Raw genomic sequence first — 23187 nt, 5'->3', positions numbered from 1 at the left:
AAAAAAAAAAAAAAAAAAGCTATTCAACTTTGTTGGGAAAAGTAAACTTTTCTCTTTTTCTCTTTTTTCTTTCTTTTTTTTTTTTTTTGAGAGTCTCGCTCTATCACCCAGGCTGAAGCGCAGTGGCGCCATCTCACCTCACTGCAACCTCCGCCTCCCGCATTCAAGAGATTCTCCTGCCTCAGCCTCCAGAGTAGCTGGGATTACAGGCATGCACCACCACACTTGGTTGATTTTTGTATTTTATTTTATTTATTTATTTATTTATTTTAGTAGAGATGGGGTTTCGCCATGTTTCCCAGGCTGGTCTCCTCAAGTGATCCACCCGCCTTGACCTCCCAAAGTGCTGGGATTCGGGTGAGAGCCCCCACGCCCAGCCAAGTAAACATTTTTCTTTCTTCTTTTGAGATGGAGTCTTACTCTGTTGCCCAGGCCAGAGTGCAGTGGCATGATCTTGGCTCACTGCAACCTCTGCCTCCCGGGTTCAAGGGATTCTCCTGCCTCAGCCTCCCAAGTAGCTGGGATTACAGGCACGCACCACCACACCCAGCTAATTTTTTTGTGATTCTAGTAGAGACGGGGTTTCGCCATGTTGACCAGGCTGGTCTCGAACTCCTGACCTCAAGTGATCCACCTGCCTCGGCCTCCCAAAGTGCTGGGATTACAGGCTTGAGCCACTGCGCCAGGCCAACATTTTTTGAGACAGAGTCTCACTCTGTCACCCAGGCTGGAGTGCAATGGCATGATCTCAGCTCACTGCAACCTCTGCCTCTCAGGTTCAAGCAATTCTTGTGCCTCCCCCTCCCTAGTAGCTGGAATTACAGGCACGCATCACCAGGCCCAGTTAATTTTTGTACTTTTGGTAGAGATGGGGTTTCACCATGTTGGCCAGGATGGTCTCGATCTCCTGACCTCATGATTCGCCCGCCTCGGCCTCCCAAAGTGCTAGGATTACAGGCGTGAGCCACCGCGCCTGGCCCCCAGCAAACATTTTTAAACAAACATTCGCACAGCTGTCTCAGTAACTCTTTCTTCAATCTACAGAATAAGAGAGTACCACAGTTAAGAGAATGGGCTCTCAGTGATGAGGGTACGTCCAGGCAGGCTGGCCCCAACCTGGCCCGAAAACACCTTTGCAGTACCATCTCCTATCACTCCTCCAAATCCTCCCCTCCTGTCAGGCTGGTCACCTCACTGCCCTGGAACATGTCTTGGTTATTCCCAATAATAATATGTACAAGTAGCTCACACTTACTATATGCCAGGCACTCTTCTAAGCAGTTGGTATACATTAACTCATTTAACCTTCACACACAGACGAAGTAACTAAGGCACAGAGAGGTAAAGTAACTTGCCCAGGGTCACTCAGCGAAGACATGGCAGGCCCAGGATTGAAACTCCAAAACCTAAGCTTTTAACTGCTATGCTGTAGTCTTCCTCTAAACAGCTTTGCTCTGAGCAAAAGTCCCTTCCTCCCTTTCTTATATGGGTGGGGGGCTTGGGGAGGTTAGGCTTATGTCCCCCAAGAACAGGCATGATGAAGCTGGCCACAGGAGATACATGCAAAGCCCTTCCTGAGTGAGTGGCATGCCACTTCTCCTGGATAGCTGTAGCATCCAGGAGATATGTAGATCTGGCTCCTCAACCTAAAGGCTATGGCATCTCTGCCACCTGTCCTTAAATCCATCAGCACTGCCCTCAGTGACCCCTCTATAGAGAGGTAGCTCACCCTCCAAGGCTGGCCTGGCAGAGGGAGGTCTCCTAGCTCTGGAGGAACCAGGTGTGCTGGACATGCCAATCTGGGGTAAAATCAAGCCAATGCCTCAACACTTCTGGAAAGCATCTCAGGGGCTGGCCTAACTAAAACCCAAAGCGGGACGGCACAAGGTCAGACGCAAGCAGCACTGGGGAGTAGGCTGATGGTCTCTGGGGCTCCTCAAGGCATTTCCCACAGGCACTGCCCACAGTCCTCCTGAGGAATGAGAGAGATTCAACCTCATTGGCCACCGGGTCCCTCTTCTTCAACTGCTGAAACCTACTCGCGCTTAAAGGGCCAGGCCAAGTTCGATCTCCTCCTCAGTGTTAGAGGGGGTCTTTCCCTCTCCTGCAAGCCATTATTCAGGTGGCAGACATCCAGCACACAGTGGCCAGCCCAGGATTTCTTCGTTCCAGGTACATGCCATTTTTCTCCTTTGTTGAGCTCCTCAAGGGCAAGAGGAATTGCCCCTTGAGCTGAGTCTCAAAGGTCAAAAAGTTACCCTGGTACAGAGAAGAGACAGGGATGCCAATCATCACAAGATCCAGAGTGTGCAAAGCATGCTGTTTTTAGAGGACTCAACGGGCAAGTGGGGAGAGACAAGGCTGGTGAGACAAGACCTTGAAGGAAAAAGCTAAGGAATGTGCACTTGTAATCCAGAGTCCCAGCCTCATCCTCATCCTACTAAATTCTGCTCCAATCTCTGAGAGCAGGGCTTGGTCATGCGCATTTCTCTACTAAACAACATACCACACACTACTCTGATGCACTGCTGGTTAGGAATAGTGTGGGACAGACAGTGCACTGACCAGTAAGGAGTTTAGACGAACCATTAAGGAACTCAATGCAGGTGTCTACCACAAACAGGGATGGCCTGAACTGAAGCAGTGGCAGTGGCAGTGGCAGTGGCATTGGGAGTGGGAGTGGGAGTGGGGATGGAGAGAAGACAGGCAGAGAACAGAGACTGAAGGCATAGTTCAGCAGAATCCGCCAGGTGACTAGACAAGGGAGGAAGAGCCGAGAAGGGCTCCGCTGGCGTTTTTTACTTGAGCAACTGAGTAGACAAGTGAACCATTAACTAAGGTGGGACAGGAGGAGATGCATGGGGCCAGAGGGAGAGAGTCACAGGAGGAGCAAAGACTTAGATGCCTACAGATCTATGCGCCGTTCCCAAGAAAACTCTGGAAGTGGTTGGAGTCTGGCTCAGGAGGAACGTCTCTGTGGCTCTCTAATGTGCACAGTGTGTGCAGTGTGAAGCTGCAAAGAAATGTGGCTCTCACATTTACTGCTGTAGCAAAGAATATAGAAATATCTTAAACATAATAAATGTTCCAATAAAATGAGAATACTTTCAAGTGTCCTCTTATAATAAAATTTTAAAGCAACAGTCTCCTAATATAGAGTTTTAACAAGATCAGAAAAGGCCCCAGTACCCTGAGACAAGAGTTTTTGTCTCAGGGTTTTCTTTTTCTTTCTTTCTTTTTTTTTTTTGAGACAGAGTCTCACACTGGAATGCAATGGCACAATCTCGGCTCACCGCAACCTCCGCCTCCCGGGTTCAAGCAATTCTCCTGCCTCAGCCTCCCGAGTAGCTGGGATTACAGACATCCACCACCACGCCCGGCTATTTTTTTGTATTTTTAGTAGAGACGGGGGTTTCACTATGTTGGCCAGGTTGGTCTCGAACTCCTGACCTCATGATCTGCCCACCTCGGCCTCCCAAAGTGCTGGGATTACAGGCATGAGCCACCGCGCCTGGCCTGCCTCAGAGTTTTCTAGTAAATATATTAAAAGGTCCCAAATGTTGCAATAATTGAGTATACTCCTTCCCATCACCTGTCCCAAACATTTACAAAGAATATCATTAAGGGAGGCTGAAACAGTTCCAACTTACTGGAATACATGAATTTAGAAAAAAAGACACAACATTTTTCTCAATTCACAAAGCCTCAGTGGATTCCAGACATTTACACTGGCATAACATCACATATAAAACTCCCCTTACCTCCTGAAACATGTGACACATTCATTGCTCTATCTCCTTAATCACCCAACCTCAGAATCTAAACCTATACTCAAAAGCAAACTACCTCACTGCTTAATACAATGAAACCCAAGGAAAGAACTTTTAGAGGTTCCTCCTACTATGACTATGGATTGGGAGAAAGTATAACAATATGAAGTTCTGAGTGAACATTTTTAAATAGCATTAGGCTGGGCGCAGTGGCTCACACCTGTAATCCCAGCACTTCGGGAGGCCTCGGGGGGGCAGATCACCTGAGGTTAGGAGTTCGAGACCAGTGTGGCAAACACGGTGAAACCTCCTCTCTAACACAAAATTAGCAGGGAGTGGTGGTGCACACCTATAGTACCAGCCACTTGGGAGGCTGAGGCGGAGAATCGCTTGAACCTGGGAGGCAGAGGTTGCAGTGCACAGAGATTGTGCCATCGCACTCCAGCCTGGGCAACAAGAGCGAAACTCCTTAACTCAACAGTTATGTCATGATAAGTACTAAGACGTTACACACACACCCTCTAAATCCACAGATTTCCCCTCTGACAGGAGGGCCCCCGGGGGAAATGTGTGCAGTGTGAAGCTGCAAAGAAATGATCAGATGGCAATCAGTTGCCTAAGCCACACATAAAGGTTTCACTTTTGGCTTTTGTAGCAATTTCCCCAGCCTGATTGAAGCAATGGTTACAATCTGGTTGTGGCCACTAATGCTAAATTAGCTGCTTGCAAATTAAAATGTACTTAATGTTTTATTAACACCGTAATTCCTAAAAAGGGTTCTAAAAGAGGTTAATCCTCCTGGCAAACGCTTTTGAAATAAAAGACTTTATCATACTCACTTTGCCTAAAATAACTTCTCAGTGTAGTATATGCAAATCACTCTACTTTTAATAATATGTTTTACACTATCTGCAGACAGTCCATTGTTACAAAGAAATCTTTGCTGTGGAATGTCCTAGAAAACATTTTTAACAGAAATCTAAAGTTCTTTAAGATGTAATTAATTTGATCATTCAACATTTGCTAGATTGCTATGCCTAAGGCACTGTTCCATGCACTAAGTCCCAATTTTTCACCAAGGAAAATCACTTTATTTCCACCCTATGTACTGAAAAGACTCTGTTTATCAACTTGTATCAATAATTTTTCTTCCTTTAAAAAAAAAAAAAAAAAAACTAACCGGTCTTAAACACTGACTCTCACAGCCAATGATCAGCATTACATAACTGGTGTTCCCCTAGTGAACTGAAAGCCTTTCCATCCTCAACTTAAAAAACAACACACCGCTCCATGCAGCCTTTGAGTATAAAAGACAGCCTGACAAGAGGCATGGAACTTGGGTCCTGGAGCCAGGAAGAGTCAGCGTCTTCTCTCTCCCCACCACGTTCTACAATTCTACCTTAGGTAACTCCCTTAACCTATTTAACCTCACAATGTCCTCATTTATAAAAAACACAAATGACAATACACTAACTTTGAGTGTTGAAAAGATAACTTACGTAAATAACCTAATATTTAATAAATACTCAGTTAATGTTACAAATTTTTTTCCAAGGTCTGTTTTTTTTTTTTTTTAGAAACAGAGTAATAATTTTAAAACCATAATAAGTCCCCTCTTAGACCCCTGAGAGCCTGGAGATTCCAAACTGGGTCAACTGGGATAGGCTAGGGGGCTACCAGGATGAATTAGGTCAAGATCCCTGCCCTTCGGGATCTCAGAACCCAGTACAGGAAAGACAAGTCTGTAACACAAAGAGATTGTGACAAGTGCTCAAAGAGAAATATAAAGAAAGCGCTGTGGTCACACAAAGGAGGAAACAACTCATTCTGAAGGGGGATGTGGGAGCAGGGGCTCACAGAGTAGTTGGCACTGGAGTTGAACCTGGGACTTCTCTGGAAGGGAGAAGTGAGAAGGCAGCTTTTCTTGGGTAGAGTAAACAACACGTGCAAAGGGACACCAGACAGCAAGTAAGAGCAGGAGACTTTGCTTTGGAGAAAGAACCGAGTTCGATCACAACTCACTCTCCCTAGCTAGGTAACCCCGGGCAAGCCAAAGAATCTCTTCTCATCGACAAAATGGAAATCACAATGTCTACTTCACAGGAAGGATTAAACATGATCATGCATATAAAGCACGAAGTAAAAGCTGGAAAAATAGTAGCTACTGTGATCAGGTGCAAGAATTGTGGGAAACCAAAGGGCAGGAGGTGAGGCTCAACAGATTGCTTTCAGCCAGTCTCAGAAAGGTCCTGCATGCCAAGTAAGAGGTTAGGATTAACTGCTGAGGACAGTAAGACCATAGAGGTTTTTAACAGGAGTGAAAGAATTGAGTTATCTGCTTTAAAAGAACTCTGGTGTCCATCAGGGGTAGTCTGGGGAGGAGAGCACTTGGGAGGGCACCTGAGAGATGAGGATACAGGTTCAGAGTAATTTCAGTAACATTAGAAAGCAAGGCATGCACTCCAGAAATCTTTTTTTTTTTTTTTTTTTTTTTTGAGATGGAGTCTCACTCTGTCGCCCTGGCTGGAGTGCAGTGGTGCAAACTTGGCTCACTGCAACCTCCACCTGCCGGGTTCAAGCGACTCTTCCACCTCAGCCTCCCGGGTAGCTGAGATTACAGGCGAATGCAACCACGCCCAGCTAATTTTTATATTTTTAGTAGAGACAGGGTTTCACCAAAACGGCCAGGCTGGTCTTGAAGTCCTGACCTCAAGTGATCCGCCCGCCTCGGCCTCCCAGGAGTGGTGGGATTACAGGCGTGAGCCATCGCGCCCAGCCTGCACTCCAAAAATCTTTCTAAATTTAAATCCACAAGGGTTAATGGACGACTGCACCTGGGAGTAGGGTAGGAAAGAAAGCCATTAACCGACCCCTTATCTGGTGAATGGTGGTGTCACTAGCTTAAGAGATCAGGAGAGGTCTGAAGTCCTCTGACGGTTCTTTCGTGACCACTTCCACTCCAGTTTTATAAAGTTAATGTCCTCTCTAGCCCTTAGGGAACAAAAGAAAGGAAACGTTCCCAGGGAGGGAGGGAAGGCTCAGAGACTGTGGTTCCAAGTTCAATGTCTAGCTCTACCAAGCACTGCTCTGCCCAGAACGAACCCCAGCTCTTTATCTCCCCTCAGGAAACCGGCTCCTGGGCCTTTTTTTAATTTCCGGCTCGTTGCAGGCCGGCAGCACTACCCAGCCGCCAACTCACAGATGCTGGCAGGGTAGGCTACGGAGGACCTTGGCAAATCCACTGGCAAAAGAACTAAGCCAATTTAGCATGTGTTCCTCACCAAAAGGTGCCAATTAGCGAGAAAGCACCCTGCTGCATTCAAGATCCAAAGTACCAAGTTATTATTATAAATTTTGGCCCATTTTGATTCGAACGACTGGAATCAACCGTTACCCCCCCAAAAATGGCACTTTGCTTTATCAGGGAAGGGAGATCGAGATGACTGAGTGGAGGAGAGGGAAGCAGAACCGCGCCGCGATCGGGGCTGACCTCAGGCCCTCCTGGAGTCGGAACTTACCCGCTGTGTGACTCTGCAGTCACAAGGCGACAGTTTGCTAGGACCCAGCGCAATTCCAAACGACCCACCAACAAACTGACCTAACTTTGGCCGCCTGGCCTCCTTCTCTCTTTCCTAGCCCGAACCTCCCAGACACCCGAGCTGCGGCCGGGCCAAGCGGAGCTGCAAGCCCGGCGCGCTGCGGCCCAGGGCGGGGCGGTTCCGCGGCGCGGGCTCCGGGCAGGGGCTCCGGCGCTCGGGCCTTCCCCGAAGGCGCCCGGTTTGGAGCCTCCCAACTGGGCTCTCACATTAACGACGCCCTCGGATCGGACCGCGGCCTCCGCGACAGGCGGACGCTGCCAAGCTCCGGGCAGAGGGTGGCGTGAACGCCCCGGGCCGGGCTGAGGGGCCGACAGCGGCTCCCAGCGCGGCCTTGCGCTCCCGCCCAGGCTGCGGCCTAGGCCAGCCCCGTTAGCTCCTTGAGCCTGCGCACGGCCCAGGGAACCGACGAGGCCGTATAGGGCAGGAGGCCAGACGGCAGCGCCCTGAGAAGCTGCCGCCTGCCTCGGGGATCCGGAGCCTGGGACGCCACCCCACGCCCGGCCGCTGCCAGAGAATGGCTTTTACCTTCATCAGCCTCCTGCTGGCCGCCATCTTGGATTTGGTGCTGCTCCTTCCCCAGAATGCATCGCGGCCGGCCGGGCGGCTGGAGCCCCCGCACTTCCTGGAGCGGGGGAGGGGCCGCGGGGCGGGGCACAGGAGCAGAGCGGAGTACCTACTGTGTGCTTTCCACCGTGCTGGGAGGCGCGTGGAGGAACACAAGTGAACCGCATAGACCGGGCCGCGGCGTTTACGGATCGTCCAATCAGATGGCAGTTACAACCAGTGCCTGGCACATAGTAGACGCATAATAAATATTGATTGCATAAAATAGTTGGCCGGGCGCGGTGGCTCACGCCTGTAATCCCAGCACTTTGGGAGACCGAGGAGGATGGATCACGAGGTCAGGAGTTCGAGACCAGCCTGGCCAACGTGGTGAAACCCGGTTTCTACTAAAAATACAAAAAATTAGCCAGGCGTGGTGGCGGGCGCCTGTAATCTCTGCTACTCAGGAGGCTGAGGCAGGAGAATTGCTTGAACCCAGGAGGCAGAGGTTGCAGTGAGCCTAGATCTTGCCACTGCACTCCAGCCTGGGTGACAGAGGAAGACTCCGTCTTGGGGAAAAAAAAAAAAAGCTGAATAGCCAAGGTTATTTCAGGCACTACAGGCACTGCCAAGCTCTGTGAAGAAAACTGGGTGATAGGAAAGTGACTGTGGGGACATACTTTGAGAGGTCAAGGGAGCCAAATTGAGGAAATGGCCCTACTAAGTGCCAGATCTCTCTCTAGTGCTTTATTTTCTTTAATCCTTGAAACCATCCTCTGGGATACATTAGCATTAACATCCTCATTTCACAATAAACAGAAGGATAGAAGAAGCCAGTGACTTGCCCAAGGTCACAAGGCCAGCTAGGAGCAGAGCCAGACTCCTGTCCCAGGTGGGCTGCTGGCTCCAAAGCCAATGCTGGGACCCGGAAAATGGGAAGGAACAGCTGGGAGGGCTGGAGGAGAACGTTTCAAACAGCGGAAGCAGCACTGGCAAAGACCATGAGGCTGTCTCAGTGTCCAGAATGGAGTAAAAGGATTATAGGGTGGGAGGGAGGCAGGGGACAGACCATGGAGGGTCTTGTAGAAAGGGGAGGAGTTGGTTTCTATTCCATGTGCTGTGAGAGGTCTTTGATAGATATGAGTATCAACCCCATGGTCAGATGATTTTTTTTTTTTTTTTTTGAGACAGAGTTTTGATCTGTCACCCAGGCTGGAGTACAGTGGCACGATAACAGCTCACTGCTGCCTCGACCTCCTAGGCTCAAGGGATCCTCCTGCTTCGCCTCCCAATTAACTAGGACTACAGGCATGTTCCACCACACCCTGCTAAGTTTTTTTTATTTTTTGTAGAAATGAAGTCTCACTGTCTTGCCCAGGCTGGTCTCAAACTCCTGAGCTCAAGCAGTCCTCCCGCCTCAACCTCCCAAAGTGGTGGGATTACAGGCATGAGCCACCACACCTGGGCTGAGATGCATGTTTTAAAGAGTACTTTGGGGCTCGGCGCAGTGGCTAATGCCTGTAATCCCAGCACTTTTGAAGGCCGAGACGAGTGGATCACTTGAGGTCAGGAGTTTGAGACCAGCCTGACCAACATGGTGAAACTCCGTCTCTACTAAAAATACAAAAATTGGCCAGGTGTGATGGCGGGCGACCGTAATCCCAGCTAGTTAGGAGGCTGAGGCAGGAGAATCGCTTGAACCTGGGAGGCAGAGGTTGCAGTGAGCCAAGACCGCGCCACTGCACTCCAGCCTGGGCGACAGAGTGAGACTCCGTCTTAAAACAAAACAAACAAACAAACAAAAGGAGTACTCTGATTGGAAAATTGGGAATGGAGGTGGGTAAGAGGATAAGAAGGGGAGTAGGGGCCACTTGGAAACCTGTTGCAATCATTCAGGCAAAGAGGTGACAGTGGTTTGGACCTCAGGTAGCAATGCAGAGAGAAGAACATAGCTTCAGAATATACTCAGACCTTCTTAAGGAGTTTTTCCTCTCTTTTTTTTTTTTTTTTTGAGACACAGTTTCACTCTGTCACGCAGGGTGGAGTGCAATGGCATGATCTCAGCTCACTGTAACCTCCGCCTCCCAGGTTCAAGTGATTCTCCTGCCTCAGCCTACTGCGTAGCATAGATTACAGGCACCTGCCACCATGCCCAGCTAATTTTTGTATTTTTAGTAGAGACAGGGTTTTAGCATTTTTGGCCAGGATGGTCTCGAACTCCTGACCTCATGCAATCCACCTACCTTGGCCTCCCAAAGCGCTGGGATTATAGGTGTGAGTCACCAGGCCTGGACATTTTTCTCCATTTCTAAGAAGAGTGGGTTTCTCCTGAAAGGAGAGAAGGAAAGGGAACTGGAAATAATATATCCTGGAGCCGGGCACAGTGGCTCACCCCTGTAATCCCAGCACTTTGGGAGGCCGAGTTGGCCGGATCATGAGGTCAGGAGATGGAGACCATCCTGGCTAACACGGTGAAACCCCGTCTCTACTAAAAATACAAAAAATTAGCTAGGCGTGGTGGCGGGCACCTGTAGTCCCAGCTACTCGGGAGGCTGAGGCAGGAGAATGGCGTGAACCCGAGAGGCGGAGCTTGCAGTGAGCAGAGATCGCGCCACTGCACTCCAGCCTGGGCGACAGAGTGAGACTCCGTCTCAATAAATATATATATAGATATATATATATCCTGGAATAAGGCTGGCCTCACACTCATCTTGGGATCCCAGGCTTGACACAGTAAAGGAGGGAGAAACTAGATGACAAGCCTCATGTGATCAGCAATTCTGCCTGCCTTTTACCTCCCCCAAGGCCAGTACACCAGGTGTTCAATACACATTCAGCGTATGTATGAGGGACCCCATCAGCTCTCTAGGGTCATGGTGGGACTTAGAAGCCTGGGACTGACTCTGGGGTCTACTGTGAGCACAGGACCTGCCCTTACTGGGCCTGGGACAAAGAAAAAACATAGCTTTATTGGGAACTGCTTTCCTCTGTGGAGAGTTATGGAGGAAAAGGACACTTAACGCTGAGAAATTCCAAGCCGGTTGAGGAAACACAATTCATACCTTTGACCCGGATGTGCTAAGCTGGGAATACAGAGTGGGATCATCAGAGGCTCAGTGTCAAGGACTAGCCTTTGCCATGGCATCTTCTTGCATCCTCACCGCTGCCTGCAAGATGACTCCCTTGCACTTTGCAGGTGGGGAGTCAAGCCACTGAGCTGCAAAGTGCTTTTACTAAACGAGCACTCAGGAAATGTACCCAGTCCCAGTGGAAGGGCTGCCTGGCCTTTGGGGCCCCTCTTCTGCTCTAAAACCTTCATTGCTCCCTCTAGCAGGCCTGGCTTCTAGTCATACCCGATCCCCTCCACTCAGCCAAACCTTGTTCATACAGACCTATCCTTTCTGTGCCATCTCCCCAAGCCTCCCATCAGAAGTAACCTTGTGGTGACTCATGCCTGTAATCCTAGGACTTGGGGAGGCCAAGGCAGGAGGACTGCTTGAGCCCAAGAGTTTGAGACCATCCTGGGCAGCATAGGGAGACCCCGTCTCTACAAAAAATAAAAAAAGAATTAGCCAGGTGTGATGGCCAAGTAATTCTAGCTACTTAGGAGGCTGAAGTGAGAGGATCACTTAAACCCAGGAGATTGACGCTGCAGTGAGCTGTGATCATGCCACTGCACTCAAGCCTGTGTGAAAGAGTGAGACCATGTCTCAAAAAAGAAAAGAAAAGAAAAAAAGCAGACTTTTTTAGCTGGGCACAGTCTCACACCTATAATCCCAGCACTTTAGGAGGCTGAGGTGGGAGAATTACTTGAGTCCTGGAGTTCAAGACCGGCCTGAGCAACATAGCAAGACCACCATATCTACAAAAATAAATAGGCCAGGTGCGGTGGCTCACACCTGTAATCCCAGCACTTTGGGAAGCTGAGGCAGGCAGATCGTGAGGTCAGGAGTTCGAGACCAGCCTGGCCAACATAGTGAAACGCCGTCTCTACTAAAAATACAAAAATTAGCTGGGTGTGGTGGCGGGCACCTATAGTCCCAGCTACTTGGGAGGCTGAAGCGGGAGAAACGCTCGAACCCTGGAGGTGGAGGTTGCAGTGAGCCAAGATCACGCCATTGCAATCCAACCTGGGTGACAGAGTGAGAGTCCATCTCAAAATTTAAAAAAAGTAATAATTTTTTTTTTTTGAGACGGAGTCTGGCTGTTCGCCCAGGCTGGAGTGCTGTGGCATGATCTCGGCTCACTGCAACGTCCACCTCCCAGGTTCATGCCATTCTCCTGCTTCAGCCTCCTGAGTGGCTGGTACTACAGGAGCGCGCCACCACATCCGGCTAATTTTTTTTTTTTTTTTTTTTTTTTTTTTGAGGAGAGAGGGTCGCTCTGTCACCCAGGCTGGAGTGCAGTGGCGCGATCTCGGCTCACTGCTAGCTCCGCCTCCCGGGTTCACGCCATTCTCCTGCCTCAGCCTCTCCGAGTAGCTGGGACTACAGGCGCCCGCCACCTCGCCTGGCTAATTTTTTGTATTTTTAGTAGAGACGGGGTTTCACCGTGGTCTCGATCTCCTGACCTCGTGATCCGCCCGCCTCGGCCTCCCAAAGTGCTGGGATTACAAGCGTGAGCCACCGCGCCTGGCCTTTTTTTTTTTTTTTTTGTATTTTTAGTAGAGATGGGTTTTCACCGTGTTAGCCAGGATGGTCTCGATCTCCTGACCTAGTGATCCGCCCGCCTTGGCCTCTCAAAGTGCTGGGATTATAGGCGTGAGCCACCACACCCGGCCAGTAATAAATTTTTTTTTTTTTTTTGAGACGGAGTCTTGCCCTGTCACCCAGGCTGGAGTGCAGTGGCACAATCTCAGCTCACTGCAACCTCCGCCTCCTGGGTTCGAGCAATTCTCCTGCCCCAGCCTCCCGAGTAGCTGGGATTACATGTGCGCGCCTCCATGCCCAGCTAATTTTTGCATTTTTAGTAGAGACGGGGTTTCACCATGTTGGTCAGGCTGGTCTCGAACTCTGACCTCGTGATCTGCTCGCTTTGGCCTCCCAAAGTGCTGGGATTACAGGTGTGAGCCACCGCGCCTAACAATAAATTTTTTAAAAAAGAAGTGGCTTCTTCCTCCTCCTGGACTACCAGGCCCTTCCGCTCACATTGACCACATGCTGTTCCTTCATCCAGTCAGCATGGAGTCCTGGGCACTCACCTATTAGGCCTTGGGCCCAGGTGCAGAAAAAGAGATACACAGGGCCAGGCGAGGTGGCTCATGCCTGTAATCCCAGCACTTTGGGAGGCCGAGGCGGGTGGATCACGAGGTCAGGAGATCGAGACCATGGTGAAGCCCCATCTCTACTAAAAATACAAAAAAAAAGAAAAAAGAAAAAATTAGCCGGGTGCAGTGGCAGGCCCCTGTAGTACCAGCTACTCGGGAGACTGAGGCAGGAGAATGGCGTGAACCCGGGAGGTGGAGCTTGCAGTGAGCCGAGATCACGCCACTGCACTCCAGCCTGGGCAACAGAGCGAGACTCCATCTCAAAAAAAAAAAAAAAGAAAAAATAGAGGTACACAGGCACCACCTGCCGCCAAGGAGCTCACAGCATCCTGAGGAGGCACCAAGGAAAACACCAGAGGGTGTTGAGGATTTGATGAGGTGTTGGGGCTCAGAGGAGGGGCCTCACAGAAGCTGGGGGAGGAACCAGGGATGGAAGGAGTTCCCCAGTAGGCCAGAGGACAAGGAAAAGAAAGTGCCTCTGCTGGGGCAGGAAATGGGCACTGGACGCTTATACCCTTCATTGGCACCATAGAGCAGTGCTAAGATGTTCTATTTGATAGGAGAGAAAACTGTGGCCCTGGGAGAAGTGGCCCATCACTGGGCTAGGAAGCTGGGTACCAGGAATTGGACCTCATCTAGAGCATGCAGGTGAGGCTTTGCCTCAACCTCCCTCTGACTACCTGAAGCCTCATTTCCCACATCCTTCGCTTCCCACAATCAGTGTTGTGCCACATCACACCCCCGAATGTGCCCAGGCTGTTCCCTCTGCCTGTGGTGCCTTTGCCATTCCCTCCCACCACACTCCCCTTGTCCATCATGGCAGGGACTCAATTTATCATGATGCCTTAGGTAAGCTGACAGTAAGATGCATGCTGGACCCCTTTGATTTTTTTTTTTTTTTTTTTGAGATAGGGTCTGGCTCTGTCACCCAGGCTGGAGTATAGTGGCGTAATCATGGCTCAGTGCAGCCTCAACCTCCTGTACTCAAGTTATCCTCCCACTTCAGACTCTCAAGTAGCTAGAACTACAGGTGCACAACTCCATGCCTGGCTAATTTTTGGAAAAAAAAATTTGTAGAGACAGGTTGTCTCTATATTACCCAGGCTGGTCTGTAACTCATGGACTCAAGAGATTCTCCCACCTCACCCTCCCAAAGTACTGGGATTACAGGTGTTAGCCACCACACCTAGCCTGGACCCTTTTGAGTGCAAAGGCAGCACCCAGCGTCTCTGTGACTCCCCCAACAGCCCTCTGGGTCAGAACTGCTATCAATCCCATTTACAGAGGAAAAAACTGAGGCTCAAGCTGTTCCTCAGCTTCTCAGTCATCTGGCTGGTCAGAGGCTCAAGCCCAAGTCTGTTCTTGGACTGTGAGGACCAGACCAAGTCCTGAGGGGGCTTAGATAACCTAAAGGACTCCCTCTTTCTTTCCTTTCTCCCTCCCACCTTCCTTCCTTTCTATTCTCCTTTTCTCTCTTTTCCTTCCTTCCTTCTCCTTTCTACCTTCCTTCTACTCCATTCTCTGTGCTTAGTGAATGAAGAAATTGACACATTACTTGGCCCTTGTCATCCCCTGGCTAGATTGGATGCTCAACAAACATTTGATGAAGGACTGTCCTCTGACCTAGAGCTATGGCGAAATGACAGAACAAATGGTCATTGCTACTTGTGCCTTTGGGAAGTGGGCAAAGCCTCAAGTTTCAGGCTGCAGAGGAAGGAGGGTGATTGAAATAGATCCAGGCCGGAAGCGGTGGCTCATGCCTGTAATCTCAGCACTTTGGGATGCTGAGGTGGGCAGATCACCTGAGGTCAGGAGTTTGAGACCAACCTGGCCAACGTGGTGAAACCTCGTCTCTGGTAAAAATACAAAAATTAGCCAGGCATGGTGGCATGCGCCTGTAATCCCAGCTACTTGGGAGGCTGAGGCAGAACAATCGCTTGAATCCAGGAGACAGAGGTTACAGTGAGCCAAGATGGTGCCACTGCACTCCAGCCTGGATGACAGAACGAGACTCCATCTCAAAAAAATAAAAAATAAATAGATCTAAAGGGAAGAGAAATGGAGATGCTAGAAGACAGAAGATACGTCTGTCCTGGCAGCAGTGTGGAGCTGGGAAACAGAGATGCTAACAGCAGCAATGGGGATCTCAGGAAGCAGTGCCTGCTTGTGCAAAGGCTCAGGGATTACAGTAACACTCAGGCTGCCAGAGCCAGCGGGTAAGACCCTGCAAGCACCAGTTCAGAGCCCAGACTCAGGTCACACAGACCTGCACGTAAGTCCCTGTGTGACCCTGGACAGTTTCCTTCTCTGGAGAGGATCGTGCCAGGCTCCTTGGCTATGGGGAGGATTCAGGGATAAGGCTTGTAAAGTGCAGATGGGAAGGGGCTGACCACTTGCTGCAGAAGCACATGAGCTGGGGAGCTGGGCCAGGGCCACCAGGGCAGGAAGCCAGCCCAGCAGGCCAGGGGGCCCCAGCCAGAGAGCTAGAAGCTGGCACAATGCTGCCCTCCTGGCCCAGGAAGATGTGGACCAGCCGTGCAGGCTGCAGGGCCCAGGAAGAGCAGCACGGTCCCTCTCCAGGTATCCAGCCCCATCCAGTGCTGGGGGATGGAAGGAACTCCACTGGAACTCAGCTGGTTAGAGTCTGACCCTCCCTCTCTGAGCTCCAGTCCTCCTTGCACCCTCAAACGAGGGTCATAATAGGACGGGAAAATATCAGTGCAAGAAGGGATGTGCATGCCCTGAGGGTGGTGGGCATGGGTGAGGGCTGATACAGACAGCCAGACTGCAGGAGGCTGGGGGTTTGCAGCTCCAGTTCCCACTGCCTGAAATCACCTCTCAGCTCCTCTGGCAGCCCTCACTCCCTCTCCTTCAGCTCTCAGCTCTTGTGTTTCCTCCTTGCCTCATCCAGGAAGCCTGCTCTGATGCGGCTCTTCTCCCCACGAACACCACATTCCTCACCCAGAGCACACGCCCAAGAGCCAATGTTACTACATTCCATTGTTATTTGTATTTAACCTTTGCATTCTGCCCCAAACTGAGCCTTGAGGAAACCAGTTTGAAAACCATTCATGTAATCCATCACTTTCATTTATTGTTTGTTTGTTTATTTATTTATTTTGAGATGGAGTCTTGCTCTGTCTCCCAGGCTAGAGTGCAGTGGCACAACCTCAGCTCACTGTAACCTCCACTTCCCAGGTTAAAGCAATTCTCCTGCCTCAGCCTCCCAAGTAGCTGGGATTACAGGCACCTGCCACCACGCCCGGCTAATTTTTGTGTTTTTTAGTAGAGATGGAGTTTTACCATATTAGCCAGGTTGGTCTCAATCTCCTGATCCTGAGTGATCCACCCACCTTGGCCTCCCAAAGTGCTGAGATTACAGGTGTGGGCCACCACGTCCAGCTTCACTTTTATTTAATAGGTGAGAAAGCTGGACCGGGAGAGGGCAGGAGCTTGGTGAGCCCATGCTGGGACACCTGCCTCCCAGTCTGCAGCTCATTCTCATAGATCATGGACTGTCAATTCCCTGAGGACAGCAGCCACATCTGGCCTGTCTGCCTCTGTCTTCTTCAGTCACGTATTTACTGAGCACCTATCATGTGCCAGGCACTGTTCTAGACATGGAGAAGACAGCAAAGAACAGGCAGAAAACTCATAGAAACAAAAATAAAAAAATATGCAGCTGGGTGTGGTGGCTCATGCCTGTAATCTCAGTACTCTGGGAGGCTGAGGTGGGAGGATCACTCGAGATTAAGAATTTAAGACCAGCCCAGGCCACACAGGGAGACCCTGTCTCTACAAAAAAAAAAAAAAAAAAAAAATTAAGTTTTTTTTTGTTTTTTTTTTTTTTTGAGACAGAGTCTCACTCTGTCGCCCAGGCTGGAGTGCAGTGGCGCTATCTCGGCTCATTGCAAGCTCTGCCTCCCGGGTTCATGCCATTCTCCTGCCTCAGCCTCCCAAGTAGCTGGGACTACAGGTGCCCGCCACCACACCTGGCTATTTTTTTGTATTTTTTAGTAGAGACGGGGTTTCACCATGTTAGCCAGGATGGTCTTGATCTCCTGACCTCGTGATCCGCCCGCCTCGGCCTCCCAAAGTGCTGGGATTACAGGCGTGAGCCACTGTGCCCAGCCAAAAATTAAGTTTTTAATAAATAAAAATAAAGGATATGGAATGAAAAGCTGGGGGAGCTACTGTAGCAATGGGGGACGGGAAGCTTAAACCCTCCTGCAGGCTCTCAGGATGGAGCCCATTCCCCTCCTCAAGGCCAGGCAGGCTCTACAAAGCTTGGGGCTTTGGTAGCTGAACAGAAATGGAGCCAGGCCGTGCGGCAGGGGAAGGATGTGAACCAGGTTGCCCAGGAACCCAGACTCCATGGCCCAAAAGTCATAGACTGGGGTTGTAGAGAGACGGAAAGTGGAATACAGAGCTGGCGATGTGGAGCCAACTGAGATGTAAGGGGGACATATTGCCTTCTCTCCGGGTCAGGGAAGTCATTACGTACTGGGATGGGGTATGTGTGTGTCGTGTGTGTGTGAGCACACAATGGGCAAGAGGTCCTCTAACCCAGGGGTTCTCAAACTTGGTTCAAGGAGCATAACCCTTTATTAAACCAAAACCCTTCTTTGAATCTGATAAATGACACTTAAGAGTAGATCTGCTGGCCAGGCGCAGTGGCTCACACCTGTAATCCCAGCAGTTTGGAAGGCCAAAGAGGGCGGATCACGAGGTCAGGAGATCGAGACCATCTTGGCCGGCACAGTGAAACTCCATCTCTACTAAAAATACAAAAAATTAGCTGGGCGTAGTGGCAGGTGCCTGCAGTCCCAGCTACTTGGGAGGCTGAGGCAGAAGAATGGCAGGAACCCGTGAGGCAGAGGTTGCAGTGAGCCAAGATTGCACCACTGCACTCCAGCCTGGGTGACAGAGTGAGAATCCGTCTCAAAAAAAAAAAGAGTAGATTTGCCCACTGAAGCAAGTAGGGGCAGTGTCTCTCCCCATCCGCTTCCTGCATATGTCCTCCCAACAGGCCTATGGTATTTCTGTTTTATTTATTTTTATTTATTATTATTGTCTTTATTTTGGGGGGTTGGGTTTTTTGTTTTTTTGGTTGTTTGAAACAGCGTCTGGCTCTTTCATCCAGGTGGAAGTAGAGTGGCACAATCTCAGTCCACTGTAACCTCTGCCTCCCAGGCTCAAGGTATCCTTCCATCTCAGCCTCCCAAATAGCTGGGACTACAGGCATGCACCACCATGCCCAGCTAAACTTTGTAATTTTTTTATAGAGATGCAGCCTTGCCATGTTGTCTAGGCTGGTCTTGAACTCCTGAGCTCAAGTGATCTGCCTGTCTCAGCCTCCCATATTGGTGAGATTACAGGCATGAGCAATCACGTCGGGCCTGTTGTTAATTTTTTTCTTTTTTTTTTTTTTTTTTGACTCAGACTCTCGCTCTGTTGCCCAGGCTGGAGTGCAATGGTGTGATCTCAGCTCACTGCAACCTCCATCTGCCGGGTTCGAGTAATTCTCCTGCCTCAGCCTCCCGAGTAGCTGGGATTACAGGCACCTGACACCATGCCCAGCTGATTTTTGTATTTTTAGTAGAGACAGGGTTTCACCATATTGGCCAGGCTGGTCTCAAACTCCTGACCTCGTGATCCACCCACCTCGGCCTCCTTACTGGGATTACAGGCATGAGCCACTGCGCCCAGCCTGTTAATTTTTTTTATTGGCCAGGTGTGGTGGCTCATGCCTGTAATCTCAGTACTTTGGGAGGCCGAGGCAGGTGGATTGCTCAAGGTCAGGAGTTTAAGACCAGCCTGGGCAACATGGTAAGACCCTATCTCTACAAAAAGAAATATGAAAAAAAAAAAAAAAGAAAGAAAAGAAAAATTAGCCGGTCATGGTGGTGCTAGCCTGTAGTCACAGCTACTCGGGAGACTGAAGTGAGAAGATTGCTTGAGTCCGGGAGGCGAACGTTGCAGTATGCCGAGATCACGCCACTGCACTCCAGCCTGGATGACAGAGCAAGACCCTGTCTCCAAAAAATAAATAATAAAACAATTTAAAAATTTTTTATTTTACTTTTTTTTAGAGATGGAGTTTCTCTCTGTAGCCCAGGCTGGAGTGCAGTGGCATGATCTTTGCTCACTGCAGCTTTGAATTCTTGGGCTCAAACTATTCTCCTACTTCAGCCTCCTAAGTAGGTGGGGCTACAGGCACACGCCACTATGCCTGGCTTTTTTTGTGTTTGTTTTAGAAACAGGGTGTCACTATGTCTCCCAGGCAGGAGTGCGGTGACTCATTCATGGCTCACTTCAGTCTTGACGTCCCAGGCTCAAGCAATCTTCCCACCTCAGCCTCCCAAGTATCTAGGACTACAGGCATGCACCACTATGCCCAGTTAATTTTTGTGTTTTTTGTAGAGGTGGGTGTCATGTTGCCCAGGCTGGTCTCAAGCTTCAGAGCTCAAGTAATCCACCCATCTCCTCTTCCCAAAGTGCTGGGAATACAGGCTTAAGACACCATTCTGGGCCACAATTTTTTTATTTCTCTTTGAGATGGAGTTTCGCTCTGTTGCCCAGGCTGGAGTGCAATGGCACGATCTCAGCCCACTGTAACCTCCACCTCCTGGGTTCAAGCGATTCTCCTGCCTCAGCCTCCCAAGTAGCTGGGATTACAGGCGTGTGCCACCACGCCTGGCTAATTTTTTTTTTTTTTTTTTTTTTTTTTTTTTTGAGACGGAGTCTTGCTCTGTCCCCCAGGCTGGAGTGCAGTGGCGCATCTCGGCTCACTGCAAGCTCCGCCTCCCGGGTTAACGCCATTCTCCTGCCTCAGCCTCCCGAGTAGCTGGGACTACAGGCGCCCGCCAACATGCCCGGCTAAAGTTTTTGTATTTTTAGTAGAGACGGGGTTTCACCGTGTTAGCCAGGATGGTCTCGATCTCCTGACCTCGTGATCCGCCCGCCTCGGCCTCCCAAAGTGCTGGGATTACAGGCTTGAGCCACCGCGCCCGGCCACGCCTGGCTAATTTTTGTATTTTTAATAGAGACAGGATTTCACCATGTTGGCCAGGCTGGTCTTGAACTCTTGATCTCAAGTGATCCACCCGCCTTGGCCTCCTAAAGTGCTGGGATTACAGGCATGAGTCACGGCACCCAGCCCACAAAAAAAAATGTTTGGTTTTTTTTTTTTGAGATGGAGTCTTGCACTGTCACCCAGGCTAGAGTGCAATGGCATGATCTTGGTTCACTGCAACATCTGCCTCGCAGGTTCAAGAGATTCTCCCTCCTGCCTCAGCCTCCCAAGAAGCTGAGATTACAGGCCCCCGCCACCACGCCCAGCTAATTTTTTGTATTTTTAGTAGAGATGGGGTTTCACTATGTTGGTCAGGCTGGTCTTGAACTCCCCAAAGTGCTGGCATTACAGGCGTGAGCCACTGCGCTCGGCCAGCACAGGAGTTTTGACCTGCTCCTTTTCGTTTTCCTCTTTTTTTTTTTTTGAAATGGAATCTCACTCTGTCGCCCAGGCTGGAGTGCAGTGGTGCAATCGCAGCTTGCTGCAACCTCCACCTCCCAGATTCAAGCAATTCTCCTGCCTCAGTCTGCCGAGTAGCTGGGATTAGGCGTGCGTGCGCCACAATGCCTAGTTAATTTTTGCATTTTTAGTAGAGACGGGTTTTCACCGTGTTGGCCAGGTGGGTCTCGAACTCCTGACCTCAGGTGACCTGCCCGCCTTGGCCTCCCAAAGTGCTGGGATTACAGGCATGAGCCACCGAGCCCGGCCAATCTGCTCCTTTTCTAACCTGGGCCAGTTCACCTCTCCTTAGACAAGCTGGTGGTTTCCTGCTCCTAGGAAGTCACCAATTTATGCCAAATTTAGTGCAGACATCCCATCAGTATAGTACATTACAATCCAGAAGTCCTGGATCCAAGCAAGCCTCCTGCCTCAGCCTCCCAAGTAGCTGGGAGTACAGGTGTGTGCCCAGCAGTTCTATATTTCCAAGGAACCCTGGAGCCCTAAAGAACCCAGTTTGAAACCACCACTTTCAGGCTGGGCATGGTGGCTCATGCCTGTAATCCCAGCACTTTGGGAGGCTGAGGCCTGTGGATCACTTGAGGTCAGGAGTTCAAGACCAGCCTGGCCAACATGGCGAAACCTCGTCTCTACTAAAACTGTGAAAATCAGCGAGGCATGGTGGCAGGCGTTTGTAATCCCAGCTATTTGAGAGGCTGAGGCAGGAGAATCACGTGAACCCAGGAGGTAAAGATTGCAGTGAGCCGAGATCATGCCACTGCACTCCAGCCTGGGTGACAGAGTGAGACTCCATCTTAAAGAAAAAAAAAAAAAAGAAACCATTTCTTTCATTTAATGGGTGAGAAAATTGAACCTGGAGAAGGCAGCAGCATGGTGAGCTCATGCTGGGACTCCTGCCTCCCAGGCTGCAACTCATTCTCATATGTCTTGGGCACCAATGATGTGCTAAGTCACATGCAGGGATGCAATAGGGACAAGGGAAAGCATGGCTTCTGCTCTCCCCAAGATCAGAGTTGATGGGGGTGACAGGCAGGTCACTGAACAATCACTGCACAACATAATGAGAACAGGAATGGCAGAAACCCAGCCCTGGGGAAGCCTGGCTTTGCTCATCCACTCAACCAACATCCCCGAATGCTTTTGACATACTTTGGGGCAGCTGCTGGATGGTAACTGTGGGATTCCCAGAGACCCATCCACCCCGGTGTCCTTTTTCTTGGTGACAGTCTACTCTTTTTTTAGATGGAGTCTCGCTCTGTCGCCCAGGCTGGAGTGCAGTGGCAGGATCTCGGCCCACTGCAAGCTCCACCTCCCGAGTTCATGCCATTTTCCTGCCTCATTCTCCCAAGTAGGTGAGACTACAGGTGCCCACCACCATGCCTGGCTAATGGCTAATTTTTTGTATTTTCAGTAGAGACGGGGTTTCACCATGTTAGCCAGGATGGTCTCTGTCTCCTGACCTCGTGATCCGCCCACCTCGGCCTCCCAAAGTGCTGGGATTACAGGAGTGAGCCACTGCACCCGGCCTTTTTTTTTTTTTTTTTTTTTTTTTTTGAGACAGTCTTGCTCTGTTGCCCAGGCTGGAGTGCAGTGGTGCCATCACAGCTCATTGCGACCTTGACCTCACTTTGCAGGCTCAAGCAATCATTTCATCTCAGCTGGAACTACAGACTGGGTCTCGCTCACTCTGTTGCCCAGGCTAGTCTCAAACTCCTGGGCTCAAGTGACCCTCCCATCTCAGCCTCCTGGGTAGCTGGCACTACAGGCATGCACCAGCACGCCCAGCTAAAATATTTTTTTTAGAGACAGGGTCTCTCTGTGATGCTCAGGCAGGTCTTGAGCTCCTGGTCTCAAGTGATCCTCCCACCCTGGTCACCCAAAGGGCTGGGATTACAGGTCTGTGCCACCATGCCCGGCCCAGCCTGCCCTTCTGACCTGACAGTTGAGGCCCTACTGGAGACTGCAGCAGGGCATCCAGGCTGTGGAGCCCCATCCACCAGCTCTGCCTCAGTTGCCCATGTGCCCTGGCAAGCCAGTGGCTCCCAGAGTCTCAGGTTGTCTTCCGTAAAACAGGGCCGTAATGAAGATTCTCTGAAGATAGTCCTCCCTGTGGCTACCATGTTCAGGAGCCCAGCACCAGTTCAAGGCTAAGGCCATCCCTGCATCTCACCTCCCCTCCCTCTCACACACACACTACATCTGCCTCACCTCTCATAAAAAACATCTGGGCTGGGCACGGTGGCTCACGCCTGTATTCCCAGCATTTTGGGAGGCCAAAGCAGGCGGATCACAAGGTCGGGAGATCAAAACCATCCTGGCCGGCCGGGCGCGGTGGCTCACGCTTGTAATCCCAGCACTTTGGGAGGCCGAGGCGGGCGGATCACGAGGTCAAAAGATCGAGACCGACCGGGCGCGGTGGCTCACGCTTGTAATCCCAGCACTTTGGGAGGCCGAGGCGGGCGGATCACGAGGTCA

The 23187-nt window shown here is 50.4% G+C and overlaps 1 protein-coding gene across 2 annotated transcripts in view; it reads right to left on the bottom strand.

The window, feature by feature from the left end:
• UBE2L3 (ubiquitin conjugating enzyme E2 L3) overlaps nt 1–8003 on the bottom strand; it is a 66430-nt gene extending 58427 nt beyond the window's left edge. Inside the window, exon 1 of one of the 2 annotated variants that reach the window (XM_058431228.1) lies at nt 7895–8003. In XM_058431228.1, the coding sequence (XP_058287211.1) occupies nt 7895–7921 (27 nt within the window). In that variant the 5' untranslated portion in view covers nt 7922–8003. The remainder of the gene's footprint in view (nt 1–7894) is intronic. The other variant, XM_032138715.2, reaches the window with a different exon arrangement.
• Between the last annotated feature and the right edge of the window lie 15184 nt (nt 8004–23187).

This window comes from Hylobates moloch, unplaced genomic scaffold, assembly GCF_009828535.3.
Source record: "Hylobates moloch isolate HMO894 unplaced genomic scaffold, HMol_V3 SCAFFOLD_19, whole genome shotgun sequence".
NCBI lineage: Eukaryota > Metazoa > Chordata > Mammalia > Primates > Hylobatidae > Hylobates > Hylobates moloch.
The sequence above is the reverse complement of the archived record's forward strand: the minus strand, read 5'-3'. Positions and strand labels throughout refer to the sequence as shown.